The sequence below is a fragment of the Mirounga angustirostris genome, unplaced genomic scaffold (genome assembly GCF_029215605.1).
Source record: "Mirounga angustirostris isolate CCGP_5_RB_7025 unplaced genomic scaffold, mMirAng1.0.hap1 SCAF_10, whole genome shotgun sequence".
NCBI classification, from domain to species: Eukaryota; Metazoa; Chordata; class Mammalia; order Carnivora; family Phocidae; genus Mirounga; species Mirounga angustirostris.
In genome coordinates this window covers 29,127,210-29,149,118 of record NW_026991718.1, presented here as the reverse complement: position 1 = coordinate 29,149,118, position 21,909 = coordinate 29,127,210, and the positions used below count along the sequence as shown (strand labels likewise).

At 44.2% G+C, this 21,909-nt stretch overlaps 1 protein-coding gene across 7 annotated transcripts in view; it reads right to left on the bottom strand.

The window, feature by feature from the left end:
* CRIM1 (cysteine rich transmembrane BMP regulator 1) overlaps positions 1–21,909 on the bottom strand; it is a 186,645-nt gene that overhangs the window by 15,459 nt on the left and 149,277 nt on the right. For all 7 annotated transcript variants that reach the window (XM_064572106.1, XM_045884401.3, XM_045884400.3 and 4 more), the window contains 2 exons: positions 19,548–19,763; positions 15,668–15,889 (listed from right to left, as the gene is read on the bottom strand). In XM_064572106.1, coding sequence (XP_064428176.1) covers positions 15,668–15,889; positions 19,548–19,763 — 438 coding nt within the window. The remainder of the gene's footprint in view (positions 1–15,667; positions 15,890–19,547; positions 19,764–21,909) is intronic.

The following is a 21,909-nucleotide window of genomic DNA, read 5'->3' as shown; positions in this document are numbered from 1 at the left end:
AAGGTGGCCGGAATCTGCTGTCTGCGGAGACCCAGCTCAAAGCTTCCTGCTGAACTTTTCCAGAGGAGGCTCACCAAAGACAGAAATGTTCTTATCTGTTTTTGGTGTCCATGTTCTCTTCTTAACCAATTACTCAAGCATATGCACCTTACTGAATGGCACTGAGAATGTCCTATTACTCTAGTATGTTGTATTTCCATAGCCGCGTCTCAGTCCACTGCAGACTTCTATAAGCAGGTCAAGTGTCAGAATGCACAATCTCTCTGTTTCTCAACATTTCTTCATGGTTTCTCTCAGTACTGCTGCCTGAGTTCAACAAGGGATACCGAGTAATCACAGGAAGTTCCAGTCGTGAACAGAAATGCTTTCTCATTATCTATGAAAAAACATACTTCGCTTTCTCAACATTCCACAGAAAGTTTTCTGGTGCACTGACGGTTAAGCTTAAAAACATAACTGGAGGCTTTCGAACCAAACCCGATAGACATTTCTGCCTAGCCTAGTCCTCAGGGGAGGCAACTTCATTAAGGTATCTCAAACGCACATGTCAAATGGCTCAGTAGAATCATTTAATGAACCCAATTCAAATAATATTCTGACCTCCAGCCAACTTTTCATTGAGTACATTAGATTTGCCATCAAATCTAGAGTCTATTATGCAGAGACTTCTTTATGAAAGGAAGCAGCTCTTCATAAAGCAATATCACTGATTATATTTTACATAAACCCTGTAACAGCTCCTCTGATGGACCAATATCATGGCATAAAATTTGAATAACGGATTACCGTGCAAGGACCTTAGAAGAGAGAAGGTTAAGGTTAAACTCCTTGCCCATCCTGTCCAGCACTTTCTGCTGTGCTTTTCCTCCCAAAGGCGTCTTGGCCAGTCCTCTCAGAGAAAAGGAGTGAGGGAATGAACTGTAGGCATGAACTCAGGAAGGATGGGGACTTCATAAAAAGGGGTTCGAGTCAAGGCCAAGCACTGGTTTGTATTTTCTCAGGATCTAGGCAAAGACACATCTTAAGATAATTAATTAATGCTACTCCTACTTATGAGGCTAAAATTATCTGTGAAAAATTGCACTGATATACTAAAAATAATCATGATATGTTGAACATTATAAAGACATTCATTTGTTGATTCTATGAACTCTTCTCATCAGTGGGAAAGAAGGCATGACCATGACCCTGACCCAGAGGACTGCAGAGACGTGGTGGAACAGGCTTGGGGAACTGGACACCTCGCCACAGAACAACACAGAAACCACTGCTCCTGTGAGTTTAACATGGAGGGCAAAGCAACTAACTGCTGGGGGCTGGGGAAGGCATGACTCAGGACTCGGTGTTCGCATTTCACTTGGAGGGATGAGCAGAAGACAAAGCTGTGGGGAGGGCATTCCAAGCAGAAGACAGTGTGTCCAACAGCTTGACACACTGGAAGGGCAGTGAGAGCGTCAGAATGGAGAGAGAGAGAGAGAGTGTGTGTGTATGCACACGCATGTGCACACACACACGCACCGTGGCTGGAAGTGAAGCTGGGGTCAGATGGTAAGGGGCCCTGAGTAACAACGGACGTATTGAGATTCCTTCCTGTAGAGGACAGGAGGGACCTCAGCAGCTTTAATGGTAAGGAGAGAGCTCTAGAAAAGGGCAACATGGAGGACAAGATGGGGAAAGGAAGTTGAGGATACTGGTCACAGGGATGTGACATGGGCTCGGTTAGGGCAGCGTGGATGGAGGCGGACAGGCAAGGCGAGATTTGAGAGATTTCTGAGAGACAGCTGTCAGGATATGGATGCTGAGAAAGGACAACCCTTCCTGCACAGGAGGCTGGGCAGAGGTAATTCCAATAGATGAGTCATTTCACTGCTTTAAGCAATAAACGGGGAATTTGTGAGGGACCTGGTCAGGCCTTATCGAACTCCTCCAGATATTCTAATGGATTAGTCATCGATTATTAATGCAGTGATCGATCCTCCAACTCTTAGGCCTCTCTGTGTGAACACAACCAGGAAGCCGCCGCTAGGACAGAGCCAATTTGGGGTGCAACAAGGTAAGAGAGGACAAATTTCAGTCACTGGGAGCTTCGGGTAGGAGAACAGTGGATCGTGTGGGGTCATCAGTAGAACTGGCGGTTCCTTTCCTGTGACTCTACGGAGTTTATATACCATTGAGCCAATAATCCTTCTAGGAATCTATCCCAAGGAAATCAGAAAAGTCCTGAAGTAAGTGTTTTCTGGTGAATGTTCATCACAATATTATTTATAACAACAAGAAGTTAGGGAAAAAAATTTGTGTCTTTAATAAGAGAATGTTTAAATGATTCAATGAAATCATATGAGAGAATACTGGGCAGTTATTAAAATGCATCACGTATAGGACAAGCTCCATCACGTAAAGAGGAAAATTAAAAACTGTCTAGAGAGAAATGAAAATGTTAATAGTAACTTACGTTAGAATTGGTGAGTTTTTCTCTTCACCTTTTTTTGACAATGAATGTCAGTCACTTTTGATAAATAGGCAGCAATATATAAAATGGAAATCTTGAACACACACACACACGAGCATGCATTATCTACCTGACCCCTCCCAAGCCCCAAACACACACACACGAGGATACTGAGGGGGAAGAGCTTAATCGGAGCCCGGTTCTAGAGCACCTGGCTATGTGGTATGGTGCTCTCTGAATGCTAGCGGCTCAACTCTGAAGAATCTGAGTAGACTGTAAGAAAACTAAACCATGGAAGAAACACCCAATGATCAAATGCTGAGCTACAGCATAACAGAGTGTTCAGTAACTGCTGACTCAGCAACTGAAGGAGATCATTTCTCAAAGAATATTTATAAAATGATCTAAGAAAGTAACTACTCTGAATGACTTGGAGGTGATGGGTTGAACCAAGAACTCTGACTATATGTTGGGTGAAAATGAAATTCCTTATTTGATTTTGTTACAAAAACAGGTATTTTCCTAAATTCAATGAAGATTAAGAATTCAAAGTAGCCATGTGATGGCAAGGAAGACTGAGATGCATTCTCCTGGGAGCCCTCCAGAGAGGACTGCAGCAGGCTCCACGCAGTCACTCAGAGGGCGAGCCAGATGGGTCCCATGTCCAGGGGCTTCCATGATCACAATAAAGCCATTCCCCTCAGGGAGTGGGCTGACATGGACTGAATTTCCAGGAACTTCTACTGGTTTATCTCTATTCCATTTAAGCTCTGCTCATCACAGATTATCTCGGAAGCATCTTGCCTTCAAGATTATTTTCAACTAATTCCAACTTGAGATCAGGAAGGTTTAAAAAACCAGGCGTGCCATGTTCATGGCAGCATCATTTACAACAGCCCAGACATGGAAACAACCTAAGTATCCGTTGATGGATGAATGGTCAAAGAAGTTGTGTTATATATATACAATAGAATATTATTCAGCCATAAAAATGAAAAAAATCCTACCATTTGTGACAACATGGATGGACCTTGAAGGTATTAGGCTAAGTGAAATAAAGACAAACACTACACGATCTCATTGAAATGTGGACTCTAAAAAAATAAACAAAACACAAAACTCACAGAAAAAGAGATCAGACTTGTGGTTACCAGAGGTGGGGGGGGTGGTGACAGGAAGGAAACTGGAGAAAGGTGGTCAAAAGGTACAAACTTCCAGTTGTAAGATGAGTAAGACTAGGGATGTGATGTACGACATGATGACTACAGCTAACACTGCTATGGGACAGACAGCAAAGTTGTTAAGAGAATAAATTCTAAGACTTCTCATCACAAGGAGAAATTTTCTTTCTTTTAATTGCACCCATATGAGATGACAGATGTTAAGTACACCTATGGTGGTGATCATTTCACAATACATGCAACTCAAACCATCATGCTGTATACCTTAAACTCATAATGGCACTTGGTTGCAGGACTGAGGGACCTCAAGGTCTGCACAAAACTCTAAGCCAATGTTGAAGTTCACGGTGCAGAGCTCAGGGAGGCCACAAGATCTAAGAACTGAATGACACTGAACGGCATTCTAGCATTCTCATAGCTGCCCTTCTTAAAGACTGGAGATCAGAAGAGACAAATGGTAGAGATAAGAGAAACACCAGATGGTTCTGAAAGAGGAATCTAGGTGCCAAATACTGAAGAACCGAAGTGCATCTACTGAGCATCCATGGTGCCCAGGTACCGTGCTCAAGAACTCACTGCCATTCAGCTTCACAGACACCCTAAGAAGGAGGGCAGTCTATTCTCTTGAGGAGACTCAGGTTTACAGAGGGGAAGCAACTTGATATAACCAAACCACTACGTGGCAGAGCCCACGTAATCCCCTGGCTCCGTCTGACTACAAGGCTCAGGTTCTCTACGCTGAGCTCAACTCAGTGGCTCCTTTCCTTCCATTCCAGGAACGCACAGAACCCTCTTCATGTGGTCTCCAATGTTCCAGGGCCTCCCTGGGAAGTACACAACACCGTGAGGAGAGGGCCAAGCTGGTTCCAACGTGCTGCTGTGGGGAGAGCCACGGTTAGCTTTAGGTGTGTTAAGTCAGGACAGGCAGGCTTGAGGACGTGGCCTTCAGTCCAAGAGGAGATCCGTTTCAGAGACCGTGACAGAGCAATGCTTCCCCTCCACTGCTTAGGGGGAGTGTTTTCTACGGGATATTCACATCTGATCAGTTTGAACCACAGTATCAGCACGTTTCATAATGATCAAGTGTGTTTCTTCAAAGGTGCTTTAAAACAAAGCCACATGTAAGACTCTACTGAATTTCCCTATGAAATACATGGAGGATTCTTGGTTTTTGGAAAGCCCTGACTAATCCTTTCCAGGGTGGCTGCTATGTGGCCCAGATTCATTCATTAGAGTTTGGTTAATGAGGCTTTATCAAGATATTTCTACTTTTGACTAAATTTTACCTGAAGGGCAAAGAGCTAAACAGAGGCCTTGAAACCATGGAGTCACTTGGGCTGGCTGATGGATTTCGGTGTCCCCTAGTTCTCACAGGCTCTTTCTGCTCCTGGTTAAGCCACCGCCTTCCATGGCACAGTTGGGTTAATTTGAGAAAGCTGTCAGAGAGTTTTAGAAACAACTTCGTCTACAGGGAGACATGGCGGCCATTCTATTCAATGTGAGGTTCTACCTAATAAAGTCTCTGTAGTCTTTTGTGGGAAGGAGCAGTCTGACTAGAAGTACATGTAAAAGCATTTTAAGCACTCTGGCTGAAGAGGGATGTAGAAATGGAGACATGGGAACATCCAACTAAAAGTGGTCTAGGCGGTTTATATTTGGCTACAGAGTGGGCTGCACCGTTTGTTCTATTTATCACTCCAACTGGTTTGTTTACACTGACAATGACATTATTTTTATTTGTTGATACCCAATAATAGGAGCTCCCACTTGCTGAACGCCTGCTATGTACCGGCTACTGTGCTAAGTGATTTATAGGAGTCGTTCCATTCGATCTCCACAGCCCAGTGGGACAGGGTATTACCCCAATTCCACAGGAAACCGAGGCATGGGGAGATTATGTGACTTGCCCAAGACGCACGGCTAGCAAGTGGCAAGGCCAGGATGGGAACCAAGGTGGGTGTGGCTCCACAGTCTCCACACACCTTCTGCCCACCTGTACCCAGCAGGGTAACCTCAGGGAGGGCCACTTCCTGTGCCACACAAACGTGGTGATTACTAACTCTAAAAAAAAATGGGCACCAGAATTCCTGCCCTTCGCCTTTGTTGGGGGTTAAGGTCTTCGTCTTCAAAGGTAATTTACCCTTCAACTAACTGCATCATACGTCTGGCACAATCCTACGAAGGAACATAGATGATGAAGCAGTTATTGAGGACTCACGGTCTTTCTTAGGCAAATCTCTCTTTAACACGTCTCTCGGAAGAAGAGGATTAGAGGAGGATGTTCCAAGAAAAACATGAGGTATGACACTAATATAATAAGGTTTCTTTTTCGGACAAACACATCAAGAGTTATATATCCAAACAAATGTGATCCCCTTCTAAGCAGTCACTGTAGAGGGCTATAAATGTATTCCAACGATACTGCCCTTGCTTCACATGGCTTTGGAATTTTCCTTTTGCAGAGGCATCCAGAGCCAAATTTTGACACATGCAATGAAGATAGTTACTATTTTATGGCCACTCCTTGGTTTAGATCAGCTTTGATATGTGGTTTCCTCAGCTCGGGTCTCTCTCATCCATCAGACCAGGCTTGAAGTGACTTTTGGCCTCCTTCAGAAACAAAGTCCCTGCTGTAGGATGGAGATCTGCTTCTGCAGTCATCCCCAACACCGCGTGTCGGAGGCCCAGGGCACTCATGTGCGGTGGCTCCTTCTGTGGGGCCATCTAACTCAGGGAGTGCACAGACACGTCTCATCGTCTTTGGATTCAAATATAAGCAATGCTATATGGCATCATGTAGGACTAAAGTATGCCATGTCTTTCAGTGGTGGAATTTGGAGAACTCGGTGTTTTTGTTTTTATTTTCGTTTTCCCTGATTCTGTTTCATAAAAAGGGGAGGGAGAAGTGCAAAGCCTTGAAATATTAACTCCTTTCAAGGTGACTTTTCCAACTATTCAAACTTGGCCATCTTACTTCAAGAGAAGATGTCTTAAGAGGCTATTAAGGTTGGACTTTGCTTTTACTCATGAGCTATTTTTTACTAATTATACCATAAAGCTGATTAACTGCTGGGGAAACCCTCGACTCCAGAGCTGTGGTGGTTTCTTCCTCTAAAGATCCAATTCAGTGTTTCAGTATCACTGATGTGGTGGCTCAGGTCTTGCTCTGAATCGGACCATGACGAGGGATGTAGCCTCTGAAAAGGAAGCATCTCCGGGCTTTTGCCCCTCTGTCCTCTGTGGAAGGATCTGAAAATGAAGATCCCCTTGAACCTATGCTGTAGCTGCACTCTTCAGTGGCTGCCAGGAGACAACCTTCCTGTCAGATGCTTCAGGTTCTAAATCTGGCCGTAGTGGTCATGAAGTCAGAGTGGCGGTGTGGGAGGCACTTCCTGGGAGGAAGGTAGGCAGCTTTAGAAACGGCATCAGTTCTTTCAAAGCTCCAGTGTACTATTTAGAGTTCTGAGAAGTAATCTACTCTGGGATCCCAGAGGAGAAGAAATTAAATGCAGCTCTTATTCTCGGAGTAAGTCCCGCTGCAAAATAATCCACCGCAGGAGCGGAGAGGGGTGCTTCTCCTTCCTACACATCGCTGTGACAGCGCAGTCCTGAATGCTGGAGACGCAGTAGTGCCCGAGGCGGGTGAGGTCTCCACCCCTGGGGAGATGCTCCTGGATCAGGAGATCTCACCAGCTCTATAGGACTTCAGGTCCAGGCAGACATGCTGAAGGTTTTGGAAAGCTGTGTAAACTGCAGGCCCTGCTAACAACGTTCTGCTTCGATTTGGTTTCCTAACTTTGAGGTCTGAGGGACTTACAGAAGCATTAGTGAGAGATCACTCAGGCAGATGTGAGAAGGTACAAGGTACACTACGGTGACAGGGGATTCAGAAAAGAGGGTGAAAAAGGCAGCCAAGAATCACCAGTGAAGCAGCTGACTCTGGGAAGCGTAGGGAAAGTACCTTCAAAAATTTTTGCTTATAAATTTAACACTGAACTGCAGTGATCTTTCTCTAACTGCCACAAAGGAATAAGATGCTACTATTATATTTTTATCTTCTTTTAACGGATAAAATATTCAAGTCCCTGGCCTGTGATCTCATCCTCATTTCTGTATCCCAAAGTTGGGCACGTGCTGGGTACAAACTACGTTTAGAGAAGAAATCGAATGTGTGTGCCTCTTATTTGAGAAACCAGCTTTACTTCTGTTTACATAAAGAGGAGACAAACAGAAACCACAACGAAGAAGGAACCTGGGCAAACAATTCGCAGGTCACCAAGAGGCGCACAGACTCGTAAGCACTAATGAAGACTGATTTTCAACAGGCTGGCGCACTGGACCTGTCTTGACTGGAGAAGAATGGAAAAGCGGAACTCAACGAAGTCTTGCTGAAATCGGATGCAGATGGCACAATTTCAATGAGGCACAGGTCTAATATACAGTAATTCTGTCAGCACATGATTAAAGGTTTTTGGCTAAAAAATTCAAGAAATATTTACTGAAAAAAAAAAAAGAAATATTTACTGATTTAACTCAAAACCTGAGTCCCTAATAACTTCTAGCTTCTAATAAATAAAACATCTACTCTTAATTCATTTTTATAAAAAGAGAAAACTGAGACACTTACTGCCACGTAGGCCAACCCCTGCCTCTATATAACGTCTCAAATACTTTGAAAGCAGATCTGACCACCATTTTAAGACCTTTCTTGGCAGTCCATTTATGCTTTACTTTATTCTATTTCTTGGGGTGGGAGTCCAAGGTATATTTTAATAAAGGCTGAAAGAACCTTTCAGGTTTCTTCAACATACTGGAAAAAATAGGTAATAAGGTCACTAAAAAAAAATTATAAACTTTCCTGAGCTCCAGGAATAGAAATCTCACCAAACTGGTAACTACAATGACTTCTGGCTGATTCCCACTGCACGCAAAGAGGACATTATTTCTCACTGATAGGACTTAATCTGTGCATTAACCATCTGTTATGGGTCAAGTAAGCACTTAATGGATGAAAGTTCAGGGAAATATTCCATTTTCAACTTTAACTGAGGTCCCATCTCTTACAAGGCTGACAATCCTTCATGGAGATTATACATAGAAACCATTATGGAAATATATAATGTAGTCTAAAAGGCAGGCAGGAAAATTGAAAGATGAAGGTGGCCTAAATAAGGAAAATAGCACACTTCCCTTAGGACATAAGGGAAGCCATCTATGTGAAAGAGTACAGAATCTTATTAAGAAAACCCTGAAGTGGAAACCACTGGACTTCCCAGAGAAAGTTCCTGTCGTCACAGCCTGTGTGTGGCCCATCAGGGTCTGCCAGCTGACATCAGGTCTGATTACATGCCCTCATTAGAAATGTAACCCTCCTGTAGAGGGGCCTTTCCCCCAACCATTAGAGAGTCCAAAATCAGAGTTGGTCTCCTGGATGGAAATAAGAGGTAAAAGGCATGTGCTTGTGGATCTGTGCAAGAGACCTCTTTCAAATAAGACTGTGTGCTGAAGCCCAGGTAAGGACACCACTCAGAGAGGCTTACTGGAATTTCTGTTTACACAGCTAAGGCCTGGAAAGGACACAAGCAGCCAATGGAAAGCAGCATATGGAGTGAGCAGGATGAGGTGCTTCCCAGGGTGCAGGGTAAGACCTAAACAGACTGAAATCAAACACCGTTTATTTCTGTTGCAACAACTTGAGACCCATTCTAAAGTTAGTAGAGTGCATGACAACCAGAGTGTTTGTAGTCTTCTACCCTTTAAACAGCACACAGAAAAGCATCCTGCTCCCCTTCCCTTCCGCTTAAATCACTTCAGCACTATCTGGGACCACCTGGTTGCAGTGTGGGGACCTCAAGAACCCAGAGCTCTGAAGAATGTTCAGGAAGCATACCTCGGCTCTTCCTGATGACAGTGGCCACGTGCTCTGTAGGAATCATGGTGGATCATGCACTGTAAGTTCACAGACTCCTCAAATGGGACCAGCCTCTCAAAGTAAACAAAAACTAAAAGAGCTCCATTCTCTCTCCCACAGCAACATCCCTGGCATGAAAGGACAGTGAAGCTCTGAGGTTTGTGGGCAGGGCACTGCCCCAACCCAGCTGCACTACAGAGCCTTGGAAAGCATGCCACCTCCACCTGGATCACAATACAGTGACTAAAGCAGTGGTGGGCTGTTTTAAGCTAAGTGTGTGCAGGACGAGGTACACCATGGAAGCATTACCTAAAATATTCTTGTCCTTCAACAGCTCATCATTGGGATGCTATATCCAGGCTTTTCTCTTGCAGAGAGGTAGGTGCTATATGTAAAGTGCGATACCAGAATCCATTTGGCACATTACCCAGATCAGCTGCACTCCGTGTTGGAAGAGCTGTCACTGAACTGAGCCAAGCGTTCACATTGTGTTGACTAAGCACATTCACATGTGTGCATTATGTCAATTAATTTTCACAGCACTTTAGTGAAGCAGAGAACAACATTACCGTCCCCATCTCAGAGATGGGGAAACTGAGCTAGGGTTAGATCCTAGCACTGAGACATAAAGCTAGCATGTGCCAGAGGTGGGATCATAACCCTTCGGCTCCAAAGTAAGTTCTCTTTCCAAAACACGTAAGTGTTTAAGAAAACACACTGGAGAAATAGCTGTGAAAAATGTTGCAACAGAGATACCAGCCTCATAACATTATGGCTTAAAAAGGTACAACCTTTAATTCTATGGGTTGTATGTCTTAGAGATGCGGAATTAAATATTTGCTATGTTTGATTCCTGGGCTGAGTTAAATACTCAATGATCAACAGATGTTCCACAGAGATACTATTTATATTTGTAATCTCTAAGAAAAGATACCTAGACGAATTAGCATAATCATACACATACATCTAAACAAAAATGAATGATGTGTAATAGGCTGACTTGACAGAAATTGGAGACACCGCCCTCCTAAGGACATATATTACTGATCATTTTCTAGCTGAAGATCACAAAAGAGCGGAAACAGAATCGTACTATCACAACCAACAGTGTGCACCAAGCCAGCCTGACTCCACATGAAAGCTCCACCTTAAATATTAAGATATATATAATAAATATAAAAAATAGCTAACCTCTAATCAGTGAGATGTATGATCAGGTGCCACCCATAACAGAACTCATTTTTACAGACCCTTGAAGATAGGAATACTTAAAGACACTTAAAAGATACTGAACTGAGAGACATGTAATGAGACTATCTTAACTTTGTTCACATCATACATACGGATTTTATAACCTGTATATATATACTTTCATAACATGTAAGTACATCATTTCCTATCTCTCATATATAAACACACAGACAGACACAAACAACTGACTAGCATCCAAAAAGAACTCACCTTTGGCCAAAGTTTTTTAAGTGAGAAAGATGCACTGACTCAGAGATTTCCAGCCAATAGATAGGACTTTAAATATCTGACCTCGGGGCGCCTGGGTGGCTCAGATGGTTAAGCGTCTGCCTTCGGCTCAGGTCATGATCCCGGGGTCCTGGGATCGAGCCCCACATCGGGCTCCTGGCTCGGCCGGGAGTCTGTTTCTCCCTCTCCCTCTGCCTCTCCCACTGCTCATGCTCTCTCTCTCTCTCTCTGTATCTCTGTGTCTCAAATGAATAAATAAAATCTTTAAAAAAAAAAAAAAAAATCTGACCTCAAATATTTTCTGAAATAACACACTAACGGTTACAAATAAATAAATACTTGTCAAATTCCAAGTTTCAAAACAATATTCTATGCACTGAGTAACAGGACTTGGCCGATACAGGAGCTGCTTGCTCAGGACCAGTCCTGTTCAATTAGACTGGCTCGCTCGATCATCGGGCACACCTGAGCATCTTCCTTTCCAAAGTCAACAGCAGGTATGAGGCAGCAGCAACATGGGCTTGAGGACCCCATAAGCTAAATTAAGAAAGGTCTTTATGATCAGTGTAATGCTCTTTATAATATTTGTCCAGGAATGACTAAGCCCCTGGACAAAGTGAAGGTCCACTGGGATGCTGATGGTGGGGCCCCTCAGAGAAGCTGCTAGAATCTGGTCCTTGGCAGAAGCATCACCAACAAAGACATCAGAGCAAGGGTGACGTGGTCAGGGCCAGCATCCCCACAGGCACTTACTAGGTAAGGGTTGCTGGCTGAATTGTTTACTGTCATCTGAGAGTGATGGAATAAAGACCTCACTGAAATCATTTTTGCTCTAGAAAGGTTCTAGGAAGGCACACAGGATGTTGTCAGCGAGAAGGCTATGACGCTACTTTGCAGAGTGAAGTGTGTCACACTGAAGGCACTTGTTTACAAGGAACCCCAGATCCAATCTGCCATCACACATCAGAATTCCCACCAGACCTTTTACCTTCACCTGACTTATGTGCTCAAGTCATCTTTTGATTCTTGCTCCCCATTCTCGAAGCCATCATTACAGTCAAAAAGCCTATGAAAATAAAATCTAAATTTGTATTTGCTTAGAAAACTGGAATACAAAAAATTAGGGAATCAGGGAGTGTTCCATTAGAATGATTGGGTAATTACTACTTAGTTTCCTTCTAGTACAAGGATGAATTCCCAAATGAGGGGTATTATAACTAATGAGACAAAGCTGTTCACTTTTCAAAATTAATCATCAATCCTATTAATTATGTCTGTATTACACATTCTATTAAATTAGCACACATAATATAAGGCCTTCACACATCAAAAGAAAAGCATTATCATGGCACATTAGCGACTTCATAATTTAGCTGAAAGGAATACAAATATTCATAATTATACTACTTTTCGTAGGATCACCACTTTTCAATTCTCTTATGGTAAGAAAAAAGGATACTTCACAAGGTGAAAGAAGCATGCTTTTGTTTAGGGGTTTTATCACTAAAAAAAAAGAAGTCGGATTAAAGGCTGGTTTGAGGTTTTTAGAAGTCTGAATTTGAGAGATCTAATTAGGGAGAATATTCATTCAGGGACCCACGGCCATGGTGAGGTCAGCACTGCAGGTGGGGGTGAGGCACGTATGATCCTGGGAACAGACGATCTAGGTTAAGAAGGAGCTGGTTTCAAACCGAGAGAGCCTAAAACTGGAGACAGTGCAGTCACTGGTCCTCTGGGCCAAGTGGAGAAATCATCGGGTGCTTTAGGGCAGGCAAAATGATGGCCTGTTTCTTTGTGAGGCGGTCTCTGTATGGGGACGCAGGCTTTGCCGCTGCCCGGGCTTGGAGTCCTTACAGAGGGCCGGGCTGACGGGAAGCTGATAAGAGAATTAGCCTGAAGAGGCCAAGGGAGCTAGCTAACTGGAGGGTCCGATAGGGAATCCTCATGTCACAGTCATGGACTGAACTTGACTTCGTATGCTTGCACATAAGGGGGAGAAAGGATGAAGGCCAATCTAACAAGGCTACTTGCAAAATACATATGCTGTATATTGAAGGGGCTCAGTGACTCTTTGAAAAATAAAACAACATATATGAAGCGCTAAAATGAAAGAGTAACAGCATACAGTATTACTCATCAAATGTTAAGTCTCCCCAATATGTTACCCTGAAGATAAGCCCTAGATTTATATAATACAATTATACCTGCATCTTTGTGTGTGTATTTGGGGGGGGGATAACTACCGAAACATAATTTCCGCTATACTAAGTATGAGCTTGACGAACCAAAATTTGGTGAAAGTGCTTGCCAACTAACTTAAAGTCAAAGTAAAAAATTTGGACCGAATTGGTATTTCTCTCTCCACACTAAAGAAGAACGTATAGTCTAAATCATGAAGGAACTGGAATAGGAAAGAGAAAGGCCAAAAACACAAGCCAACAAAAAACCCCAAAACAACAACAAAATATGAGAAAGACACAGACTACCGATTTGCAGGTTTCTTTCCATGAGATTACATTTGTTAAATTGGTTTTGAAAAAGAAGTGATTTACTATTTATCATATGGAAACAAACTTACTAGATGAATAATTTACTAATTATAAATTTACTGATTAAGCAGCAAAACACAAGAACTTTTTTATCTGAACAAAATAATCCATGAATTTTCAACATGAGAGAGATTCACCGCCAGATTTTCCTCTGAAGGTAATGTGGAATTCGCAGCCTCCCGGGCCCCGGTTTCTAAGTATGATTTAAGCACCCCGATTGATTCATAAACTGCACAGAAGTTCTGATATTTAAATATGGTAGTCCTGGTTGTACATCTCTCCTCTCCGCCGATCCCCTGGCCTGAAATAGTGGCCAGCTTATACCGTTTATTTAGATCTCACCAAAGGCAGTTACATTTTCTGTATAAATACTGGTCAGCTCTTTGAGAAATGAAGTAGCACTCAGTTGGATGTATGTATGCATTGATACTTTTTTTTGGCTCCATTTTGGAGCTACGAAGCTTATGGGTATTAGAGTAGAACCCAATATTGTTGGTCACTAAAAAGTAGGGCAGCCATATATCCTGATTTGCTTGGGACACTCCTGGTATAGAGCTATTGCCCCATCCTGATTAGTAGCCCCCATTTCTCTCTCAAAAATCATGTTTGAAGAATAATTTCCAAAGTTGGTCACTCTGTTAAAAGAAGAGAATTCAGCTTTCAAACATACATTTAAATACTCTCTGGCCATTACACTGAGAAAAATCTAGCTCTGTAAAATTCCCGAGAGCAGAAACTGTGTTTTTAGAATCTTTCCATCTCTCTATATACCAACATAGAGAATAAGACTCAGAGGACGTGATCTCCCATCTAGTGGCCAGAGGTCGAACAGTCAAGGAGAAGGAGCTGTCTTGATGAGCTTGAGTTATGGCCGACATGTACCCGAGCGCCATTCATCAGTTCATCTATAGGAATTGCTACAAAGCACCGTGGCCTGAAGATCTCTCCTTTTCCTCAAGTATCACCCCAAATATGTGTAATTACTTGTATCTAGAAAGCATGCAAAAAACTCCAGCAGTAAATGCACAATACCTGCCATTAATATAGCTTGTCTAATTTTTTTTTAAAGATCTTTTTTTTTTAAAGATTATATTATTTGACAGAGAGAGAGACAGCGAAAGAGGGGACACAAGCAGGGGGGAGTGGGAGAGGGAGAAGCAGGCTCCCCGCTGAGCAGGGAGCCTGATGCAGGGCTTGATCCCATGACCCTGGGATCATGACCTGAGCTGAAGGCAGACCCTTAACCGACTGAGCCACCCAGGCACTCCCTAATTTTTTATCTGCTACTCTGATTGTAGGTTCACTACTGGATTGAGATGTATCATTGTCTTTCACTTGACTTCATGAGCTTTACTCAATACAAAAGCAATAAAAGAGAGTGAGAGCCTTGGGAGCGGGGACTGTGCCTTTATGAGAGTAGCCAGCTGTCTTGAGCCTTGCCTTCTGGACTCCAGAGCAGCATCTGGCTTCTGTCCCCAGGACCAGCTTCAGTACAGACATCCGGGGCAAACATACGGACGTCTTCTGTTGACAGGCTCTATCCCCCTGGGTCACAAGAAGGAGCGGGCTCTGTTGATTTCTCAGGCCTGCCTCACTTTGTGTCCCTAGGCCCTCAACAAGGACAACTGACTGCATGGTCGAAAAGGAAATCAATTAGGAGTCAGCAGACAAGAGGAATTACTGGGACATTAAATCGGTATTTCGTATTTAGTGGATCTCAAGGCAGCAGCAAAGCTTTATGCGCTCAGTGTACCTTAATATGTGTTTGTATATGGACAAAAGGACCAATGTAAAAAACTGGGTGGAGAAAGAGGGTTCAATACTGAAAACCCTGAAACAGCAAAGGAGCCCACTAGAAGAGGACAGCTCGAGAACACCACAGCATTCTGAGAGAGCCTCTCATTCCTCACAGGTTGTATCTCGTGAACACATCTTTTGCATCACTCTCCTGCCTCATACCACTCCTTTGGGTCCGGGTAACAGGTCACAAACATTGAGATACATCTCAATCCAGTAGTGAACTGATCTAGGCAAATGGCTGTCAGTGTAGATTTAACAGCCACTGGTAGAAACAACGGATTTTTTTTCTTGGTCTTACCTATGCAGTAGGGACAACACTGGCCTTTCCTCAAAACAGGTCTTTCACAGGACACCGACGGACAAGATTCAGAGTAACAGCTGATGACGCTGTCCATGCACACACAGCTGGTACAAACGTCAGGCTTCCAGGACTCGGCTGCCAGGAAGATATCCCCTTCGTCGTTTTTGCAGTAACTAGGCACGCTCTCATTATGGGATGAGGAAGGCTGAGGAGGTTCATCTGGAAAAATTGAACGTAAGGTCAGCTGGGAAAAGGAGACGCTACCGGCCAGCAACTGTGCCACATAGTGAGTTTCACTCCATCTTATAAAGAGCACGCTCGGTCACTGGGGCTCTGTGTGCCTCCCGTAAAAATGACTCCGAAACAAAACAGCAAGCCTGATTTGTGCAGGGTCTTACATTTTAAAAGCAAAACAATAAAGACCACAAAAGACCTGTTACAGAGATTCTGTTAAGTAGTTTGTACAACATTCACTCTACTCTTGCTCTGGAGCTTAACAAAACCCTGGAGGGAGGGGGGGGTGGTTGAGGATTTGGATCACATTAGGTGTAAGTCAGGACAATCCTGTGCCCTGCTTTTCCAGGTGGCCATGTCACCTGGTTGTGGCTAAATGAGCGGGTTTCTGGGAAAGCACCTTTCTTGATAGAAGGCAGATGTGGTCTTCCTCCCAGACTCTTCCTGCCTTGAATCCGAGTGTGCTGCCTGAAGCTGTAATATCCTTATCATACGTGTAGAAGAAGGACCTTGATATCGCTAAGACACCAACTCATCTGCTTCCAAACTTCTTGTAATGAATGGAAAAGAAACTTTTTGTTAAAAAACTGTTGCTGGGTTTTCTAGGACTTGTACCTATGTGCCGTCCTAACCAATCAATACCAAAACTTTCATTGCACCTACTGAACCCCTATGTGTCGTATCCTGATGTTCAGGCTGAAAGATGATGGGAAATCTACTCGTAAGGATGTACACACAGAGAAATCACCCACAAGTCATTTGTGTCTTTGCTATTTAAAGACTTTGACCAGAGAGCTCCCAGATACAGTTACAACTCGAAACAGAAAGGAGTATTACCAGAAAACCCAGAGATCTCTTTGGGTCTTGGCATTCAATGAAATTACATAAAAAGCTGTACCCTCACGCAGAAACCTGACTGGAATATAACAAAGAAAAACATGATAGTGAGGTCCCTAGGTTAGAAAGTCACCGGGCTGCTGATAAGAGAAAGCATGATCAACCACCTTCACCACTCCAGAGCTTAGAAACAGCCATGATGTCCTCCCTAGCAAACCTCTGCATTTTCTCAAGGGCCACACGGTCAAAAGGATGATCAGATGCTCCTCCTAGAATCAATTTCATGAAGTCTGCTATTTTCAGCCACACAACCGACCTAACTGGGATACACAGGTAGTCATCCCCGTGATGTGGAAGCTTTAATGGTCACCTTCTCCTTCTATCCACCTCAGGAGTACATCTGACAGCCACGAAGTTGGATTTGACAAGAGCCTCTCTGAGAAGCGAGGTAGCTGCTTTGTTTTGGGCTCTTTCTGAGGAACAGAGGGCAGTTGGCAAAATGGACTGGGCCCATGCCCTCTCCTCAAAATCATGGAACCCTATTTCCTACTGCCAGTCCCAAAGGCAGTCCCAAGGGGAAGAGAGACACTGTTCCACTGCTCCCAATGTGCTCTGGGTCTAATTTTAGGCACGGTTCCACAGATGACATCTATATGGGTTAAAGATGGTGAGAGAGGATTACTTTCAAAGTGACCTTTTCGGGGTCATCCACGTCCAGGGATAATTTTGCCACCAGGTTCCTCTGGGCTATGACAGCTTCGCCCTTGCAAGCAGTGTCCAGTCTCACATATAAACATTTAGAAGAGGAAGCAGGGACAGCAGTGATGTAGCTATGAAATAGGTGAAATGAATACCCTAGAGTCTGGAGGCCTCCTGTTAAGGCCTAGAAAAGGCCCCAGGGGACAGGGGAACTTGTGGTCAGTGCTACAAGGGAGCCGGAGCTGAGATGCAGGCGACCCCTAACCCAATCCTGGCTGAAAAGGTCATCTGGACTCTTGCCCACGGTATCTTCCTTCTTTGGGCCTCTCCTGCTATTGTCTTCCTGCCCCAGGGACCCCTTCTTTATACTTCCGATTCCAACTACTAACTCTTGTTTTGTTTTTACCCATCCCTTCACTGGTGTCCCTTCATTCTTTTTATTTCTATTCTATTTCCCTCTCTCTTCTATGCTATGCTTCTTTCCAACTCTAAACAATAAAGAATGAAAGAGATTTAATAAATCTTTAAAAAGAAAGAAGTATTATTCTATTCTCTCCCTTTTTCTACTTTGGTGAAGTATCACCACCCACAGGGATGCTTGATCTTTCTTTGTGAACCCATTTCCACTTCCAGACCTTGCACTAAACCAAGCCAGAGGCGAGGGAAAGTGGAAGGACAGAGGGAGTGATAACAGGGCACCCTAGGGGAAACAATCACCAAGAGGGACACAACTCTTCCAACTGCACATATATCTCGTTTCTGGACTACGTTAGAATGCAAGTATCCCAAGATTAGAGATGGTCTTTTTCCAGATGTGAAATACACCATTTATCAATGCTACTGTTGAAATTTACTGTGAAGAAAATGTTTTGCGTTTTAAGACTTTTTAATATCGCTGTGACACAACTATGAATGGAAAGTTCAGAAAGATCAATTAAGGGGCAGGTGACTTACTTTAAAATAAGAGCATTCCAGAAATGCTCTTATTCACAGATATAAGAGTAACCTTTGGAATACTGACATATAAAGCAGTAAGTCCTAATGTTTAAGATGAAGGCCAGCACTTAAGTATCTCTTGAGTTATACATAAAGAAAGGATGAGCCACCCAGGCTTAAGTTAATAAACTCAACACCAGGTGTTCAGGGATGTCTGTTCCCCTTAGGAACGGAACAGAAAAACATTACAAGGGTTTGCAAATGAATAGAAGAGTGATAAAAAATTATGTATATGTTTCACTGAGCAGAAATACTCTAAGGATAGACACTGAGAAGGTAAATGGTTATTGATTTAAGTTGAAAAGACCAAAGATTAAGCAACAACAAAATAAAACTAGTTGTGTTGTCAACTTGGTGATGTTACATATACAAAGTACCTTCTGGAAAATTCCGGTGTTAATTACAAGTGCTACTTTAGTTACAGAACCAGGAATTTAGGTTTAAAATCCTGACACAATTTTGTCTTATATGTATCATGACCCTAAGTTTACCAGCCAGGGACAGATTACCTGAGTAGTAAAAAGAAACCAATACTCTCTGTACATTTGCAGTGCTCATCAAATTAATACTTTTGGATCTTAATTTATTAATCACCCCAGGTTTGAGGAATTGAATATTATGCATATTTTAGCAATTTCCTGTTCAACATTCTCAAAAGTATCTTTGCCACCCTTATATATTTCAAAGAATTTTATTCACATGACTTATTAACAGCCGCTTCTCACATGGGTGAAAGACAAAGACGACTTTTCACCTTTGCAAAATCATCTGGAATAATCTGGTGCCCCAGGACTGTCTCTCGACGTGCAAAGTTAAGGGAGAAAAAAATGGAAGAAAAGGAGACAATCTTTCTCCCCCCTGCCCAAGGCACCTCAGACGCAAGGCACATTCACTACATAAATCTGCGGCTGATGGAAGGGAATGAATTTAGGAAGCAGGATGCGGGCTCCTGGGCTCTGCACGCCGCCCTGCGTGGCTCCACGGGGCCCGCGGCGCTCCTGCCGAACGACAGCGCCTGCGCGGCCGCGGGTCCCGCCCAACAACAGCGCCTGCGCGGCAGCCTCCGCCACCCCTCCCCCACCCGGGGCGCCGCAGGGCGCGGCTTAGGCACCTGTGCACTGCGGGCAGCAGGAATCCTGGGTGCGTGAGGGGTTCTGGCAGAGCAGCGGCGGGCACACCTCCGTCTCGCACAGCACCCGCCCGCTGTGGCAGGTGCACTGTGTACACGAGTCGATGTTCCACGTTTCTCCTTCCACAAAGTACTCTCCTCCCGGGGCGTGGCAAATGGAGGGGGTGCTGAGCTCTGGCTTTTGCACCACAAAGTCATCTGGGAAGTGACAGAAAAGGAAAACACAAGGAATTATTCAACTGAAGCCTCCCCAACTCTTGAAGAACCTGGTGGTGTCTGCTCGAAGGGACAGAGAAGAAGTGGCCGTGGAGGAGCTCCCTCTACTCCTATCAAGACGGGAGTGAGGGGACGGTCCCTGCGCAGAAACAGAAGGCAACAGCAGAAGCGCTGGTTTGAAGGAGGGAGGTTCAAGTGGTTCCAGTCTGTCAACAGTGATGACAGAATTCAATAAGGGAGTTCAGTTACCTCGAGAGGGCTCTTCCTGTGGAGAAGAGAACAGGGCCTCTTAGGGCAGCTCTGAATGTGCCGAAGTGTCTAGAATAACAATCTCTCACTTACTGAATGCGGACCGTGGTCCAGTTTCCATGCCAAGTGCTCTATCTTATTTACTCCTTACACCGGCCTTAGACCTTGTGAGGTAGGTGCTAGGATCCTATTTTACATAGGAGGAACGGAGGTTTCAGTATTAAGGGCAGACAAGGAATCTAAACCCAAGACTATGTTCGTTTGGGGCATGGCTATGTCTCCAGATTAAACACGGCTTCCAAGTGATCTGTGCCCCATCCACTCCATTGTCTCTAGGATCCTGAGGACGGTGATACTTGGAAGTACATCCGGCTGCTGAGCGGGCCACAGCCCACCCGAGAGCAGCCGTGAGCAAACTGAGCAGGAATGCTCTTTCAGAATCAACAGTCTGGAAACCCTCACCTGAGACTAAACATCTGCTTGGCGATGTCATCATCAGGACAGGTCAATGCCCAGAAACCCATGATAACTATATTTTCTCTCCCCAGAGGAGAGGCATTTTGGTGTCTTGGCGAGATGATAATGATAGAGAGGGAACTGAATGTTTAGCCTGTCTGCAGAGATGCTGGGAGGGGCCCCGAGGCTGTGCGGGGGAAAGGAGCAGTATGAGGACATTAAGCATATTCGGGTAACCCAAATACAACAGGCGTTTCAAGAAGGTGAACCCTGCCGAGGAGCAGTCTGGAGACACCCAGGCCAGCTCATGCTTGGAGCTCGGTGGTAACTGGGCCCCAGGACAGCTACCCTGTCTGTGCAGGCATGCTCAGAACCGGAATCTCTGAGGAGCCACGCTGTGGTGACATTCAAAGTGGTGGTCAGCACGAGAGTTAAGCACCTACGAGATGCAGTGGGGTGGGCTGATTTCCAGCTCAGAAGGGAACTGTGCCCACAGCTTTGTCTCAAGGGAACGCGTAGAGACTGGCACTTTGACTGAGTGGACACATCACAGGGAACAGACACTAGCTAGGGCTCATGTGCATACGCCACCCGAGCAAACTCTGCAGTTCTGAGCAAAGGGGAGAGGATGGAAATCAGAACGAAAGTGAGCTGGGACCAGATGGTTTACCGAGAAGACAAAAACTGTTCAAAAGAGCAGCAATGAACTAATGTTGGAAAAGGCTCCCTTACTGCCTTTTCCCTTCACCAAGGACTGAGAGAGGCTCCCAATTACTGCCCTTCTACACGCAGACACGGAGGGAAGTGGTCAGAGGAAAGCGATGCGTGTTTGCGGGCGTCTTCTCTTGCTCACCTCTCTGCCATAGCCCATGCCTCATGGCAAACCCGCGAGCGGCAGGAGAGACAGAGACGAGAGACAAACAGAGAGAGAGCAAACACCTGAGAAACAGCATCATCTGGTGAATCTTCTATCAGGAGAGTTTAGGAACTGCTCACCTATCCCAGAAAGGAAAACAGCTGATCCTTGAATGCAAGAGGAGAGAAAATGTTTAATGTAGGAATCCCTGAATGCAACAGCTCTGGGGTCTCTCATGAGAAGAATGTAAATGGTAATCCACTAAAGGTTTTTGGAAAAAAATATATCTACAGATCCACATATGTGTGTTTATACATATATATTCACCACCCACAACAATACATCAGTAATCCTGTGTGTATTTATATGACAATTTTCTCTATCTCTGTAACAAAGAAAACTCATTTTGGTTCCACTGACTTCCAGCTTGTTAAGTCCATCATCTGTTCTTAGTAATGTCTCTGCATTTGAACCAGTCTGGCTGAGACTTCTTCACTGAGTACAAGTTTAGCAAGACCCAGGTGCCGTCCACACTCCATACACTCATGCCTAAAATTAAAGCATGGG